Source organism: Triturus cristatus, chromosome 1_2 (genome assembly GCF_964204655.1).
Source record: "Triturus cristatus chromosome 1_2, aTriCri1.1, whole genome shotgun sequence".
Taxonomy (NCBI): Eukaryota; Metazoa; Chordata; class Amphibia; order Caudata; family Salamandridae; genus Triturus; species Triturus cristatus.
The window spans coordinates 859144780-859161816 of NC_140580.1; the positions used below are offsets into that span (position 1 = coordinate 859144780).

Sequence of the window (17037 nt, forward strand, 5' to 3'; positions counted from 1 at the left end):
ATAGTTCCTTACACCAAGGTTTTTAGCTAATTGGATGATCCATTTTTTGCGTGGATTTATACAAGCCTTGCAAAAAAATAATACATGGACCTCAGATTCTTCATACAAGCTGCATCCTGGACAGGATCGAGCTATAGAACCTTCCCATTTGTTCGTCCTGCAAAATAGGGGAAGAGATCCATGCCTAAACTGTATATAAAGTTTCTTGGCAAGTGATGATTGAATCAAATACAACGCTGGTTTAAAGCTGTAACTTAGTTTTATTTCAAGAAATACAGAGGTCAGATTAGTACTGGACTCTAAACGTAATATTTGGGTCAATTTATGAACCTCAATCGCTTTGGCCAGCGATTTATTTGGTAGGGCAACACAGGTCTCCTCTGGATTAAACCAAAGGTCTTCCCTTCCAATTTCACCTAAGAACTTTTTAATGTATGCAAGCCACGGGATGGTACCAGCCCTAGGGAGTATCATAATCGATTTTAATTCCTCCATGAAATTGTTAAGTTCTGGTGTGCACCACAGTCGGCGCCAGTACATAACCGGGCGTGAGGCAACCAGATCTATAATTGGCTGGATGCCAAAGTCCATCCTAAGAGGCTGAAGAGGAGTACTCTTAGGTAGTGGTAAAAGTTGCCTCATAAAAGTATTGCTGTTGGTTTCATGGTGCAAAAAGCACACTGGTGATGTTTATGCACTGAAGGTCAGCACAAACTTTCAGTTAGTCTGAATTAAGAGATGGTGTTACTATAGGGTATTTATCCACCCCTCCCATCCCACAAAAGACTATATGCCAGATTACCACAGTCGTACAACACGTTCCTCCATCCATCACCACCATCCTCCCCATGACCCACTGCTTCACATCCACCACACTTCCCATTGGTTTATCTATGGTATAGCTTGAAGTAAGACAGGTTTGCCTGAATGTCATAATAACCACAATGACTATGGTCAATCGTAAAATAAAAGAAACGCAATCAAATCTAATACAAGCCAGATTTCGACCTTGCACAAGAAACCAAACGGAGACTGACATGGCAGAGATCCCTTCAGCGTGTGGGGCACCAGCTAATTTTACACCTTGCCATCCACTAGAACCCAATAAAGTACCTAAATGCAGAAACAACCCCAACTTCATAAAACGGTTTTATTTTTGAAGCCTGGAGAGCACTACATACCGCCATGAAGTAATCCTGTAGAGAGAAGATCAATGCCATATGAGGACTATGAACCAGCGCATCTACTACCATAGGAAAGTTAGGGCTCCAACTAAAGTCAGGGCCTGCCTCCCTAATACTATGACAGGAAAAGCATATTGAGTCCACCTAACATGTAGGAGAACCAAGCATCATTACTCACCTCCACGAGTCGTCCAATGTTGGCGATGTGTGGGGAGGAATCGCTCACAGTTTCATCCTTCTCCATCTGTTGATCAGAAAGCAAAAAAAAAAATAAGTGTGCCCAGCTTTGAACCATGATTTAATTATATTTAAATACACAATGACAGAATAACCACAAACTGCTAGTGGGTACACAAAGTTGCACAGTCATGAAGTGGTCCAGAATCCGACTCCACCACAGAAATACGCGGTGTCCATGGAAGAATATTGACAAGTTCCATAGCAGGCTTCAAGTAAGCAAACATTAACAAGGACTATAAGGGAGTTACACGACCTACATTGATGCTTTCCAGTGAAATGAGAATACATATTCATGTTATATTGGTGGACGGGGAGTAGCATGTGACAACAGAATGCAAAAAGGGGATCATATCACTAGACACCGCAGAGACGAGGTTACGGGCTACCATGCCGCTTAGATACTGAACATCGTGGAGCGGGAGATTTAAACAAATTATCGCTCGAGGTTTTACTTTTTTACGACTGCGATCAAGATAAGACTAGAGACATTACGATATTCGGGTATCAATCACCATTGATTGAAGGTCTACATTTGCTTGAATCTATACCAAGACATTTGATTCTTAACTGAAGAAATTACATGCTATAGGACATTTCTTTGCCCTGAAGAAGTCTCCTTGTAGGAGACGAAACGCGTCGGCTATGGCCTTTCTTTGCTATCAAGGCGGTGACAATTTATGCCTGTGAAAAGATCCAATAAAGAAAAGAAATTGTTTGAAAATTAATCGGACGTCTTGGATATTCTTTTGAACACAACGGACTCTTTTCAAAATAGTGCTGAACCCTTTTGTATTTATGTTCTTAACAGGATTTCTTCCTGATTGAGGAGCCCAGAGGGGAGTGTTCCTCGGTTCGTTGCACTATTGAAACACATTGTAACAACACTATTCACTTGTCAGGTGCGGTAATATAGCCTCCACCCTCTTCGTATTTGTTAAAAAAGTTCCATAGCAGGCTTCAAGTAAGCAAACATTAACAAGGACTATAAGGGAGTTACACAACATACATTGATGCTTTCCAGTGAAATGAGAATACATATTCATGTTATATAGGTGGACGGGGAGTAGCATGTGACAACAGAATGCAAAAAGGGGATCATATATCGACTGTCAAAATATCTCCATAAATGAAGAAAGTTACTTACCATTAGCGTGTCTGGAGGATACCCTACCTGCAAATTCCTTACCTCTTGAATCTCCCCGGGTACCAAACTGAACCATCCTTTTCGGACAAGCGATGCCTTGGCCCCAACACAACTCTAGTATCACTCAAGATGTGATGACATTGAGCCTATGAGGGTGCCACCTCGATGCTCTGATGTCAGTTACCATTCTTTTTTCCCCTCTCTTAAAGGTGATGATGAGATTAACGATTAACATAAGTGACAGAAATCAGAGCACTAAACTAACTGGGGACCTTATCATACACATAATACTTCTAAGGAGGCAGTGGATTACTCAGTGATAAGTCTCCACCAGAAACACTGCTACAGAGGTTAACTCATTTTTTTGACATATACTTCTAATTGCAGATTCCTTACCTCTTCAATCAATACCAAAGCAACACCTCAAGAGGAGAGGCAGAAGACCAGCACCAAGAGGACCTACAAAGATAATTTATCCCTAGTCCAAGCTGCAAAAAGCGACCAGTAACAAATAACAAAATAACCCTGCTCACTAATCCAGCGCACGAACATGCCGATAGAACGGGCCTTATTTGAATTCTAATTAGGATCAACTCAAAGCTATTTTTTCTCTGATGCATAAGGAGGAAAGGTGAGATAGGGACTTCCAACACAAAGACTGAATGTAAACTTCACACAGCATGTCAGGTCTTGGTTAACACCGGGGAATAAGCGGACATTTACCTCCCACTGTACAACATCTTGCTACAGTGGAGAAAGGCGAAACACTTAATGAGTGGGAACCTGTTAAAACAGCTTCAGTAAGCTGCCTTAGCAACCAGTAAATGCCCAGACAGAAAGAAAACTGCCAATCAGCAAGGTCAAATACCAAACTCATGAACTAGGTCAAATGGGCTCCCCCGAGGTCCAGAGTAGAAACGAAACAGGATGTAGAAAGTCGCAGCAACACTGATGGAAGAGCAGGCCAAAAGAGGATGTACATAATCAAGGAAAGTGAACCATGACATGGAAAGAAATGCTTAGGAAGTATATTGAGAACTCCATTCAAGAACCTTATCTACGTGTTCGACCACAAAGCGATACGCTCATCTCTGCTGGGGTTCATTTCGTGGATAGCATCATTGGATCTTGGGCCTCAGGTGATCTGGCAAAAGAGCCCTGGCTCTGCAGTCTCCCAGAAGGTGTGTGGATAACATTGCAGGAGGCATTTGGCATTATAGGAGGGAAGAGGCACACACCGCGAGTAAAACATTCACCATCAATTCTGTCCACAAAAAAATACTAGTCAGCTAGGCAGGATTAGGCAAGAGCAGCGCCGATGGGTATACATTTTTTATTTAATTTAATAAATAAAAAACACAAATCGGGAACCGGAAGCTCTAATCCCGCTGAACCTGCGTGAAATCAGGAAAATAAATCCGGTTGTCATTTTTATAGAGTGGTATTTACATATGGAAGAGCTTTTGACTGTACGCGTTTTAATTAGTGTCTTTCCATTGTCCTATGCCCATATTGTGCTAACAAATGCTAAAAACTGCAGTGAGATACTAATATCCAGCGACTATAGACTCTCAACATCCAGCAACTTTTATAGTGGAAATGTGGCATTTTTACGGCGCTCAATCTATGTATTATGGTTCTAGTGCTTTATAGGTCCATAAAGAACTTTCTAAATAGTTTTGAGTTTCCATCGCAAACTTGTCTCACTCAGTTTGGGGGTCACCTATGCTCTGTTCTTGACCGACATTAACTTGCCAGGCAGGCCCCAAGGCTTTGTATCTTAATTCTAAAAAACTATGCTTGCTAACTTAGTGTCCTTCATAAGTTTGTCCATTGGCCTCAGGCTACCATTTTATCTTGTTGCTGGCATGGTTCAATTTACTCACTGGTTTGGGTGTTTCAAGTAGAGATTCAGGTGGTGGAGCCTTAGTCTAGTGAAATACTGCTTGAGCATGTAACTTTTTGAGAGTGAACAAAAGACTAATGGACAGGCAAACTCTGCAGAGTGAAATAAATTATTAAATTTTTTCAAAAGTTCAACTGCCGAACACTGCTGTTATTATGCAAAGTCGTCAATTTATGTCTCTGTGTCGCTGCCGTGCTTCTGGTGCACAAATAAGGGTTTAAACAGAGTTGTAAGCAATTAACATTAAGCACAAAGCTGTTTAGAGAAGCATGGAGCAAGACGCGCTTACATATTGCTGCAATGATCGAGATTGATGGACACAAAAGAAGAATTTAAACCCTAATTTTCTACTGGTCCAAATATACAAACGATAGTTGCCTAAGCTTGTTCAGGTAGCGGTCACAGGACTGTTGCAAATCATTCAAGTATACACCACCAAGTTGCTAGTGGAAAGATGTCAAACATTCCTATATTTTTGTGTCTGTAAATCAAGGTTTTTAGGACCGCTGGAGAGCCAGTAGCTGCTCAAACAGATTGCCCCATCACATATGGACACTGCAGTCTTTTCAGAAAGTAGTATGTAAATTCTCATCAGCTTTAAGCATTAGATAGTTAACATTTTGTATTACAGGCTAGATATAACGCGAGAGCATCTTTAAAAGAAGGCAAGCATGTTCATATGCAGCTGAATTGGCTCACTCTACAAAAGTGTGGCATTTCAGTCAATAAGAGGTACGACAAAGGATAAAACAGTTTGCTCTTGTCTTAAGGCTAGGTTGCATGAATGTGGTAACTACCATCTTATCATACATATAGGTGTCCCAACAGTACAAATCTGAGCTGTTTTGAATGTCCTTGAGTGTGTTAATCAAGAAAGTATAAGAAAAGGTCAGAGGCAAACCCGGATACGTTAAGGTTCACAGCATGTAAAATGAGAACACCAGGGAAAGGAAAACATTTATTTAAAAAGATCAATTTGCGGGGAAAAACTAATTCTATTACAGGACTGGAGGCTCAGATTATTGTTCCTCTTTCATTGGCTGCTGTAAAATTTACAGCAGCCAATGAAAACGTTTTAACATGTAAAAAAAAAAAACATTTCCTATGATGCTTCACAACCAATCATGTCCCATCATACCATAAAAGAGCCACAATCTCCTTCCCAAGAGCCTCTTTCTTTGATGGTCATGGCAGAGAGAATATATTATTCAAACTGTAGATTTTGTGACAGCCTTGTACTCCGCTGTTTCCCGCACGCGTTCATGTCTGAGGGAACAAGCTGCAGGTGTTTTGAATTGCGTACGATGTGTGCTTGTGCATATCCGTATGGATTGTTTTCTTAGCTGGTAATGTTTGGACTTTGTTAAAGAAGCGCACCAGTAGCGCGTGTGTCGCGAGCCTCCCGTAGCAGGAGAGCAGCACAGTGCATAGGTAAGCGGTGTCAGCCAAAGTGTATTTAGATCGCGGTCTCCCGCATGACACTATCGGAGCCTCCCGTCAAAAGGCCAAATATCAGGAACAGGAGCCTTTTGCGTGGCCAACGGGTGTAGCCCAATTGGGCTATTTTCGGACGGATTTGGGCTACACACGTCTCGCGCTTGATCCGATTGCCCCCGGAGCTCAGAAAGCCCAGGTTTCTCGAATGACTAGCGTTTTTTCCTGTACGCCTGTACCCTCCATTTCAAGATGGAGGGTATCCAACTTTAAGCAGATCTACTCAAGAAGGGAGATTGGATGGTCCTTTTGGACCTAAAAGATTCAGAACTGACAATTCCGATCTTTCCTCTCCACCGGCGTTTCCTGCAGTTCTGGTGGAGGAACCTGTGGCTGGAATATTTGGCCCTTCCTTTCGGGCTTTCCTCTACTCTATGGTGTTTCACCAAAGTGATGAAGCCGGTAATAACCCATCTGCGGGAACAGGGCACTCGCATGATAGTATACCTCGACGATATACTTATCATGGCTCTGACGCAAGCTTTAGCCAACCTACACTTACAAATGACAGTGTCACTCTTACAGAAATTGGGATTCGTCATCAACGAATCCAAGTCCGTACTCTGCCCATCTCAGACGATAGACTTCCTAGGTTTCGTCATACTCTCGCAGATAGCTCAACTATGTCTTCCCAGATCAAAAGTACGAGATCAAGAAAGAACTGACATTGGTGTTGGCCAAACAGTCTCCCTCAGGAGAATTGCCAGAATAGTGGCGTTACTGGCGTCCTCAATACAAGCTATCTTTCCGGGCCCACTTCATTATCGGGCTCTTCAGAGATTAAAAATACAACATCTCCAGAAAGGATGGTCATACACAGATCTAGTCCCATTGACACAGTGAGGGAGGAAACTCAATGGTGGTTGGGCAACGTAGAAGCGTGGAACGGCAGAGCTATCTTCGGCTCCCAACCAGCGGTCATAATAGAGTCAGATGCCAGCCGATGGGGCTGGGGGGGGGGGGGGGGGGGGGTTGGGAAGATATCTTCACCGGTGAGCTATATCAACAAGTTGGGAGGCATAAGGTTGTCTCTCATTGTGGAGATAGCCAAGGACTTTTGGCACTATTGCCTGGATCATCAGATATCGATAGTAGCGGAGTACAACCCGGGCCAATCCAATAAGTCACAGAATGGAATTCCAGATATCTGACTGATTACAGGGACTGGCAACTCCAACCCCGCCTGTTCCAATGGTTACAGGCAGTGTGGGGTCCTTGCAAAATAGACCGGTTTGCCTCCAGATTGATTGACAACTGCAAGTGTTTTTCAGTTGGAGGCCAGACTTGCTAGAGAGAGACTGACTGACTTTTTCTCCAAGACTGGTCAGTGAATCTGAACTATGCATTTCCTCCATTCATTCCAATACCCTGAGTGACAACCCAGAAAGCCCGACAACAAGCAGAGGTGATCTTGGAGACGCCTATGTGGAAATTGCAGCCCTGGTTCCCAATACTGTTGGAAAGGAGCTGCGATTATCCCAGGATGCTCCCTTGATCTCAGACGATGCTCCAGGGCCCTCACAGAGAACTGCATCCAATGATAATAATCGGAGTTGTCCCTGATGGCATGGAGGCTTTCCGGCAACAATGGGTAATGCCAGGCCTTTCAGAAAAAGCTTCCAAATTCAATCAGCAAGCCTGGGTCCCTTCCATGAGAAAGATTCATCAGCTTGGAAATGCTGGGTACGTAGGTGCCTGGAACAGCATGTGGCTTCCGTGCGGGCAGAATTATCCCATGTTGTAAATTTTCTGTCAGACAAAGCTTCAGAGGGTTTGTCTTACCGATCAGTAAATAACTTCAGATCAGCCAGATCAGCAGGTCATAGTCACGTGGATGGGAAACCAGTAAGTATGCACCCAGTGGTGTGCAAGTTGCTTAAATGAATTCGAGTGGCTAACCCTCCTAAACCGAAGTATTCATATTTGTGGGACGTCTCTTCGGTCCTAACCCTTTTTGACAGATGGCCGAATAATGCTCAATTATCCAGAAAACAATTGTCTTTTAAGCTAGCCATAATGTTATGTTTATCTGAATGCAGACGTTCTTCGGATGTGAGGGTACTGGACCTTACAGGTAGAGTGTTCACTCCAGAGGGAGTTTCTTTTACCATTACAGGCAGGCCAAAAACATTTTCACGTTGCATAGAATATAATGCTTTCCCAACAATGCTAAGTTGTGTGTAGTTCAATACCTGAAGGCCTACGAAGAATGCACACTATCCTTACGACTAGAGGGTTCAACACAATTGTTAATTGCATTGCAAAAACCGTTTAAACTGGTACCTGTGGCTACAATAGCCACATGGTTAAAATCAGTCATGAAAGAAGCGGGTATAGATACCCAAGTTTTTGGTGCTCATTCTGTACGTGGAGCTATGGCCTCCAAGACTTATGTTCAGTTCAACCATTCAAGACATTATGAAATCTGCTGATTGGTCAACCGAATCTACATTTAAGCAATTTTATTATAAACCGGTGGGTGATATAACTACTGTGGTATTTGATAAGCGCTAAACAAGCAATAATCGGAGCCTCCGGTCCTGTAATAGAATAAAACAATTGGCAGCATTCGCACCAAGAATTTTCAATTCTATTAAGGACATGGAGGCGAGGATTATCCCACACGGTTGTAATACAAATTGTGATTGTAATAACAATGACCCCAGCCGTATGTATTATGCATTTGTCCACAGATATTACAGGTTTTTCTTCTTTTTGATCTATTTCAGGTTCAGAAAAGAAAAAAGGAGATTGAATCTTTCATCTGGGCTGAAATATTGGACGTCGTCCTGGTTGAGAAGTGTATATCATGTTAGATGATCGACTAAATTGGTTTTGATGATTGAGTTACGCACTTTGGATTAAGACTATAGAGCAAAGAAAGAGGCTCTTGGGAAGGAGATCGGGGCTCTTATAGGGTCTGATGGAACATGATAGGTTGTGAAGCATCATGGGAAATGTAGTTTATTTACAACTTGAAAGTTTTCATTGGCTGCTGTGAATTTTAAAGTAAAGAAAGAAGCAATAATCCTCACCTCGTGTCCTTAATAGAAATGAAAATTCTTGGCGCGAATGCTAGCAAATGGTTTATTCTAAGATGCTTTGTTCAATAATCCACTGCACCAACTCCTCAACCTAAATGCAGCCATTAGACTACAAAGCAGCAGTAGGGGACACATTTTAGATCCACCTACTGTGCATAATTTAGGGTAGGTTTTGTAGTAGACATTCCTAAACTCTGCTTATTAACCAAGTACCAGATACTTGCTATTTGTCAGGTTCCACTTTATTTATTTCTGTGCATCCAAGAGCTCTACAATAGTCTTACAGTAGCTTCTGAGCAATACTCACAAGTGAACAATAAACAGTTGTGAGTTCAGAATGTGCAGCAGAATATTTAAAAATTGGAGGGGTTCAGTTCGTCTGTGGTATTCAAGCAATTAAGAGGATGCTCCCCAGTTCCTCTTGCGGCACAAGCTTGCAGCATTTAAAAGCAGTATAAACTGCTAGTATGAAAAGCTATATAAAAACCAGACAACTTTGTATTTCTTCAGGCAGGCTTTCGGGAAGCAATGTTGGACCGCTTCAACTTAAGTTCAGCTCTCTATTTCTTTTGAAGAGCGTTGGTCATGCGACGGGTGATGGCTGCGTCCAAAAAATGATACTGACACCAGCTTGCTTTCAATTCCACCCATCCCGAAGACCATAAATGCCCAGCTTCTACCCAGAGGGTGGCTGCAAGGGTCTGGGGCCGCAAACCAAGGTGGTCTAACTGTCTGAAATGTGACTTCTCTTAACAGCATTAGAATCCTTTAGTCCAAAATATTGTACATATTTTGCAAGGAGCAACCCACAATAGCAGAACAGGGGGAAATGAGTGCCAAAGACGTTGTATTGCCTCCGTTTCCCACACTTCAACAGACATGACCCCAAGCACAAACAAGCAAACATAAGCATCAACAATGGCTACCCATTTGCAATCTATTTTAGCAGTAATATCTGCAAAACATCTAGACTTGTGCTTAGCACTGCACAGTACCAGTCAACAAACAGAACTGAAAAAATGGATCTAATTTATTAAAATGTATTGCAGGCTATGGTGCCAGTTATATATAAGGTTTGTGTTTGGAACTAATTCCCCAAATTTCACTTTGCATTTAGACTCTAGTATTTCACATTGAAACACAATCAAACATTTGCTGTGGAAGAATGCTTTTACACTAAATGGAAAAGCTACAAGCTTGTACATCAGGTCTCCGACTCGGATATCCTCATTAAACTGATAAATATTCTCAGCTTGATTCTTAAAGATGTTTGTGTAGTGTGCATACATTTTTGCCATTTGCAAGTTGCTTTAAATTAACATTGTATAACCTGATGGCAACTCCTTTTTAAATACAAATACGGGGTTTACTGCGAGACAGTTTGCAGCGTAGATAAAATTTTACCATCAATTGATTTGACATTTATCATACGACTCTAATCAGCTCCATCCAAAGTTTACAAATCCAGATGGATTACGAAATAGAACAACGCAATCAGTATCTTATGAACAGGTGCGGGCACACACGATCTTCCAATGATTTAATCAATGATAAGGTGTCCCATTTAAAAAAAAATGTTTAACGAAGAGTAAGTAAATGAACAATATACAGGAGTTGCATATTTGCCTTCAGTTGTAGCGGGAGCTTAATCAGGTCACTGGCACCCAGAACTATACGCAAAGTTTTCACTGGACTTTTAGACTTCACAGTAAAGGAATAGACCAAGCCATCTCGACCCAATTTCTGCAACTATTTCCATGTTACTGTCTAAATTGGGAATAGGAGCAGTACAAAAATGCTGCACTGCCCAAATCCCTAAAACGCCAATATTTTGGCAGTCTAAAGCTGGAATGAAGAATCACCTGGAGAATCCAACGTGGACACACTAATTCTCATAGTAATGCCAGTTCTCAGGGGACACTCTCTGCCACTGTCTGAATAGCAGGATATTCCCACTTCCAGGAATTCTTGATCCCTCATCTTTAATAATTCTGAGGGAAAACTGCGCAGGTATTTCCAACAACCTCATAATGGGAGTCCAGGAGAACTACACCCACAAATGATATTTTGATCGCACCTTTGGTTTTTGAATGGAACTTCATGCAAACCTCCATAGTAGGCTTATGATTACTCAGAGAGCACTTTTTTTAATCTGCAGTTTTGAAGAAGGCTGAAGAGCATTCGTTCCTTGCTATAAACTCAATGAGCCCACCTGAATGATAAACCAATTAACGAGCCTACGCAAACAGCAACTGACAGATTTGTGGAAAAACTTTTACTAGTAGACACAACTTATTTTTTTTTTATTTTATATTGTATAGCGCAAACTAGACCCGAATCGGGTATCAGAGCGCTTTACACGAGCACCAGTTTCCTTACAGAAGGACATGAAATAACAATTTAAGCAATTTATTTCTTGAGACTGACAAAATGCAACAAGTTTTTTTTCACAACCTTCATAACTACTCTAGGTTAAACATTTAGAAATACACATGATTTGCCTATTTCTGTCATCTAGCCACTTAATGCATGTTCTTACTTCCTCCCTTAGCGGTGTTAAATTTCTGTGAATGTGTGGGGCGCAGTGGGTGTCACAATCTTAGCCTCATGCGGAGTCTGCACCGCCTACCTCATACATTTGACACAGATGTCCACATTAGTGGAAGTTGAGGCACACCTCATTCTTGAAGATGAACAAAGGTGCTGTGCTAGTGGGTGCTCTTCATAAATCACATTGTGATTCTGGTGCCAATGAAGGGAAAACATGCATTTCTAAGCAAAAACCTTATGGCGTTCTGGCTTCCCCATCAGATGCTTTTGAGATAAAGCAACTTCCATCGCTGTGACCTGTTCTTATCAATGTCCACTTACACTCACTAGGCAGACTGCAGGTAAACAGGTATTGTACCATTGAAGGAAGTTGCTCCCACACTAGATAGTCCTCATTATGTGACGTCTTTAGTATTTGACCGGATTAACTTGAGTGAGTTTGTTGTAACATGATCCTCAGTGCCATGCAAGTGCTTTCATCAGGTTTATGGCAATCAGCCCAGTACTCTTCCGCTTGTGAAGAGGTCAGCTGAGATGGATCCGGGCTTCTTTCTCGCACTCTTCTTCCTCTACGTAGGACTGCTGTTACATACTCGTAAGATGAAAAGCATGGCACCTAGTATCACTGTTTTTGGCAACTAAATTTAAAATCTTCCTACTCCGATCAGGCATCCAGATATCAATTATGAACAAAAGTTACTTGCCTGTAAACTGTGGTTCTCCAGTACTGGTTTCTTTCATAGATTCACATGCTTGAATCATTCTCAGTCATCGGAGTGGGAGTCCCACGGTACATAAAAATAGCAATAAATATACATAACATAGCCATATCATAGGTAAATTAGAACCAGGAAGTAAAATAGCTAGAAGTTAATAGGAAAAAATCTTCCACTTTCATGACTCGTCCATGTCATTATATATAGTCCAAACTACAGCCAATCAGGCGACCGCACCCTCCAGAATGTTCTCCCCAGAGGCTCAGGCTCTCAGATTTTCCAGCACAAGTGTGATATAAGAGTAAACTAGCCTAGAGAGCCTCTGAGGGGAGGTGGGTGGGTCGCATGTGAATCTATGAAAGATACCAATAATGGAGAACCACAGTTTACAGGTAATTATCTTTTGTTCTTCTCCAGTATTGTGAATCTTTGAAAGATACCCCATGCTTGAATCGGAGTAGAAAGCAGTAATTCCATGCTGCTTGTTAGATCAAAGAATATATATATATATATATATATATATATATATATATATATATATATATATATATATATATATATATATATATATATATATATATATATATATATATATATCTACAAATGCATATCACAACAGATAAACTACACATATGTACATCTGCATCAACATAGAAATATATATTCACAAAAGATATTTATAAAGAATGCATCAAAGAGGAGGAGAGAAGAACAGAGGTTCACCTTATTTAAAAAGATTACGGAGTACTGCTTGTTCCACAGACGTATCTGCATTGCTGGCAGCTTCGAGACAGTAGTGCTTGTTAAAGGTGCGCCTGCTGGACCATGTTGTAGCTCTGCAGATATGATGAAGAGGCACACCATCAAAGAGAGCAGCAGAATAAGAGATTGCTCTAGTAGAATATGCTCTCGGAGTTGCCTGCAGCGGTCTACCCGCTTGCTGATGACAGAAAGATTGCGGCAGAGATCCAACGAGCTATGGTCGGTTTGGTTATTGGTTGACCTTTGCGCATTTTTCCATATGCAATGAAAAGCCGATCAGATTTCTGTATTGAGGATGTCTTTTGCAAGTAAAATTTTAGACATCTTTTGACATCAAGGGTATGTAAAGCCCTTTCCGCAGGCGATTGAGGATCAGGAAAGAAAGTCTTTAAAATAACTGGTTCATTGAGGTGAAAATCAGAAGGTACTTTAGGTACAAAAATGGGGTTAGTGCGGAGCACTACCGAGTAACTGGTGAATTGAAGGAGAGGCGGTTTAATAGTGAAGGCTTGAATGTCACTGACCGGCCTGGCTGATGTGAGAGCCAACAGCAGAGAACTTCCACAACACAAACTTCAAATCAGCTCTATGAATAGGTTCAAAGGGGTGTCGCATGAGTTGTGACAGAACAATGTTAAGATGCTAGGGTGGAGGTGGACGGCGGATGGGAGGAAACCTACGAAACAATCCTTTGAAGAATTGCTGAATGATCCAAGAGGATTAAAGAGAATGTGTACCATCTTGTCGGAATCTTGAGATAGCCGCTAAGAATACTTTAAGAGTAGAATGGAAACGGCCTGACTTTGCCAAATGTAAAAAGAAAGGCAATAACTGTTCCAGTTTTTCATGTACTGGGTAAATGATGGTGGCATGACACCAGAGGCAAAAACACTTCCACTTGAGCATGTAGGTTTTTATTGTAGAGGGCGCTCTAGCATTAGCCAAGACCTCCCTACATTCCGAAGGAATGTCTAAGTGGACGAACTCAAGGTGTTCAGGTGCCAGGCTGCTAAGCGGAGAGATGCAGGGTCCGAGTGGCAGATCTGCCAGTTGTGGATGGATAGGAGATTCGATATTGATTGCAACTGAATGGGATCGCATTCGGATAGAAGGAGGAGTTCGGTGAACCAGAACTGGCGAGGCCACCTGGGAGCTATTAGGAGTAGGCAATGTGAGAAAGTGCCATTTTTCTTGCCTGGTATGCCCCCACTTTTTGCTTAATTGCTAATGTACTTTGACTGGGTGTGCCCTGGGCTCCTGCCAATCAGGTACCCAGGGCCTGTGTTCCTTCCCTAAAACTGCATGACAGCCTAAACCCAATTGGCATCTCTGGCCACATGTCAGCCCCTGGTAAATTGTACCCTAGGTACCCAGGGCCTTGTGACCAGAGAAGGCCCCTAAGGGCTGCAGCACTTATTGTGCCACCCTTAGAGGCCCTGTACCCTGGCACACACACACTGCCTTTGCAGACAGAGTGTCTTGGTGCAGAACAAAACAGACGACATGGCACACATCCCTGTGTACCATGCCCATAACAAAGTGCCCTGGCATACCTCAGTCACCCCTCTAGCTGGGTGCCCTATGCCAGTGGTGTGGGTAAAGGTGCATGAGCCCTGTGCCCCTACAGTACCCAGGACCATTCCTGGGCACTGAGTGCAGTGCTGCCATTAAGAGTATATGGTGCTGGAAGGTCGTCAACACGAACTCCACAACATCATGATGGCTACACTGAAGACTGGATTTTGATATTGAACTTCTCAGCACATTAAACCCGCACTGATGCCAGTGTGGGATTAAATGTACAATGCACGACAGAGGGCAACTTGGAGTTACCCCTGAACCTAACCTACAATCCACGTTCTGTCTGAGAGGCTGCCTAGGCTGCCACACTGCAGACATGTTGCTGGACCCCTGGGTAGAGAGCCATCCGCTCTGCTGGGCCTGCAACAATGCACATCCTGGGCGAGGTGCTAGGTCTCCTCCCCCAGGATGGGCCGTGGAAGCTTCAAAGGCATGCCGCCTTTTGTGAGCTTCTCCAGGCCACTTCCTGCACTCAGCAACTGGCCCCCACCGGTTCTGAGCCTCACTCTTGCGGGAAGACTGGCGGGAAACCCCAAGGGAGGAAAGGGTGTGTGCCAGCCTCTGCCAACCCCACCCCTCAGGTGGGGGAGGCGAGGTGAAGCACATCTCCGGGCTCTCGCCATCTTGAAGATGGGGAGCCCTGCCCAATCAGGACTAGGCTACTGCCCCCCTCCCACAGGAGAGTGGCAGGATAGGGGGGTGTAGCCACCCCAGGGAAGGGACCCATTGGTCCCTGCCCTTTACCCACCTTTAACGCCCCTAAATTTAAATTTTAGTATTTAGGGGCACCCTGAACCTTCCTTCCTCAGATCCCGAATCCGAAACAAGCAAGACGATCAAGAAACAAAAAGACCTGCTGTGCAGCTGCTAACTAGAGGAAGACACCAACTGATTTGGCCCCAGCTCTACAGGCCTGTCAACCCTCGAACCTGCTCCTGCTAAACCCCGGAGTCTAGTGGTCAGCAACCTCAAAAACCCCAGAGGACCTGACTGCCTTGTGACTCTTAAAAGACTGGGACTCCCACGAGCAGTGGTCCTGCTCAACAACAAGCAACCACCCCTGGCACCAGCCTGGAACCGCAAACCCTGCACACGCCAAGCCTGGCCTGTGCCCGAGTGGACAAAGACCACGAGGACGTCCCCCCAGTGACTGTGACCCAGAATCCAGCACCCAAGGACCCACCTCGATGCTCCGGACGACGCCTGCAGCCTCAGAACCAGGGACCCCTCCAACCGCAACCAGCAGAGGGTAAGATTTCCCGATGCCAAAAGGCACCCCGGCGGTCCTCTGTGCCCAACTCGTGGGTGCCTATCTATCCTACAACTTCCCAACTTACCTCTCGAAGTGGTGGTCGCACCTGAAGAACCTTCGTCCCCGAACTTGCAGCCTTTGTCACCGAGCTTCTCCATTGAGCGCCCGACGGCCCAAAAGCACCCTGCACCCGGCCGTCCGAGTGCCCCTGGGAGTGCAACCTCTGTCCTAATCTACTTCCCCATTTGCCCTGAGCAAGTGACCAGCAGCCCAGCTCCCACAGCCGCGCGGCCTGCTTGCCAGCAGCCACCATCCAAAGACCCCCTGCCTGCCATAGGATAACATTGGGCCTAACTCTCTCTGCACTCTGCTGCCCCTGTGCCGCTGAGGGTGTAACTACTTTACCTACCTGACCCTGGGAGACCCCTGAGTCTATGCCCAGAACCTTAACTCTGCCAGTCGAGTACTTACCCAATAGCCGATAACTCACTTTTCTTCCATAGGGTAACATTGACTGGTTTAACTTGGAAATTCGTCTAAGTGTCGAGTTTTGAAACTTTAAAATATTCACCTAAAATCAGCCGAATAACGAAAACAAAATTACTCACCTGTTATCAGGAGAGATCCCAGTGCTGGATCTTGGTGCCGAGCACAGACCCTGAAAAGTAATTACAACTGTACTTACCGATAACTTGATTTTCCTCCATAGGATAACATTGCCTGGTTTTTACCAGAAATTCTTTTAAGTGTCGATTTCTGAAACTTACAAATATTCCTTAAAAATCGCCTGTATAACCAAATTGATTTCTCTCAACTGTTTAAAGGAGATGCACCAGGGCTGGATCCAGGATCCAACACTGAGTAAGAAAAAGTAACGCTAACCCTACTTACCTGCTAAGTGAATTTCCTCCCATAGGATAACATTGGTAATTCTATGTGAAAAAGATTGTCAACTTTTAAAGTACAATATTATTGCTTAAAAATCATACCTGTAACCAAAACGTTATTACTCACCTGTTTCCAGGAACTGTCCCAGGACTTAATCTAGGATCCAGTCCTGTGGTAAGAAAAGTAATCCAAAAAGTAATCAATTGCATTTAACTAGAAATTCCTATTGAGCTCAATGTATAATTGTGTTTGAAATTGTGTTGCCCATTGCAACAA

At 43.4% G+C, this 17037-nt stretch overlaps 1 protein-coding gene across 3 annotated transcripts in view; it reads right to left on the reverse strand.

Annotated features, from left to right (window-relative positions):
* The window catches only part of CAPZB (capping actin protein of muscle Z-line subunit beta), a 246204-nt gene that overhangs the window by 30483 nt on the left and 198684 nt on the right, over positions 1 to 17037 (reverse strand). For all 3 annotated transcript variants that reach the window (XM_085609081.1, XM_085609079.1, XM_085609085.1), the window contains exon 7: positions 1363 to 1428. In XM_085609081.1, coding sequence (XP_085465207.1) covers positions 1363 to 1428 — 66 coding nt within the window. The remainder of the gene's footprint in view (positions 1 to 1362; positions 1429 to 17037) is intronic.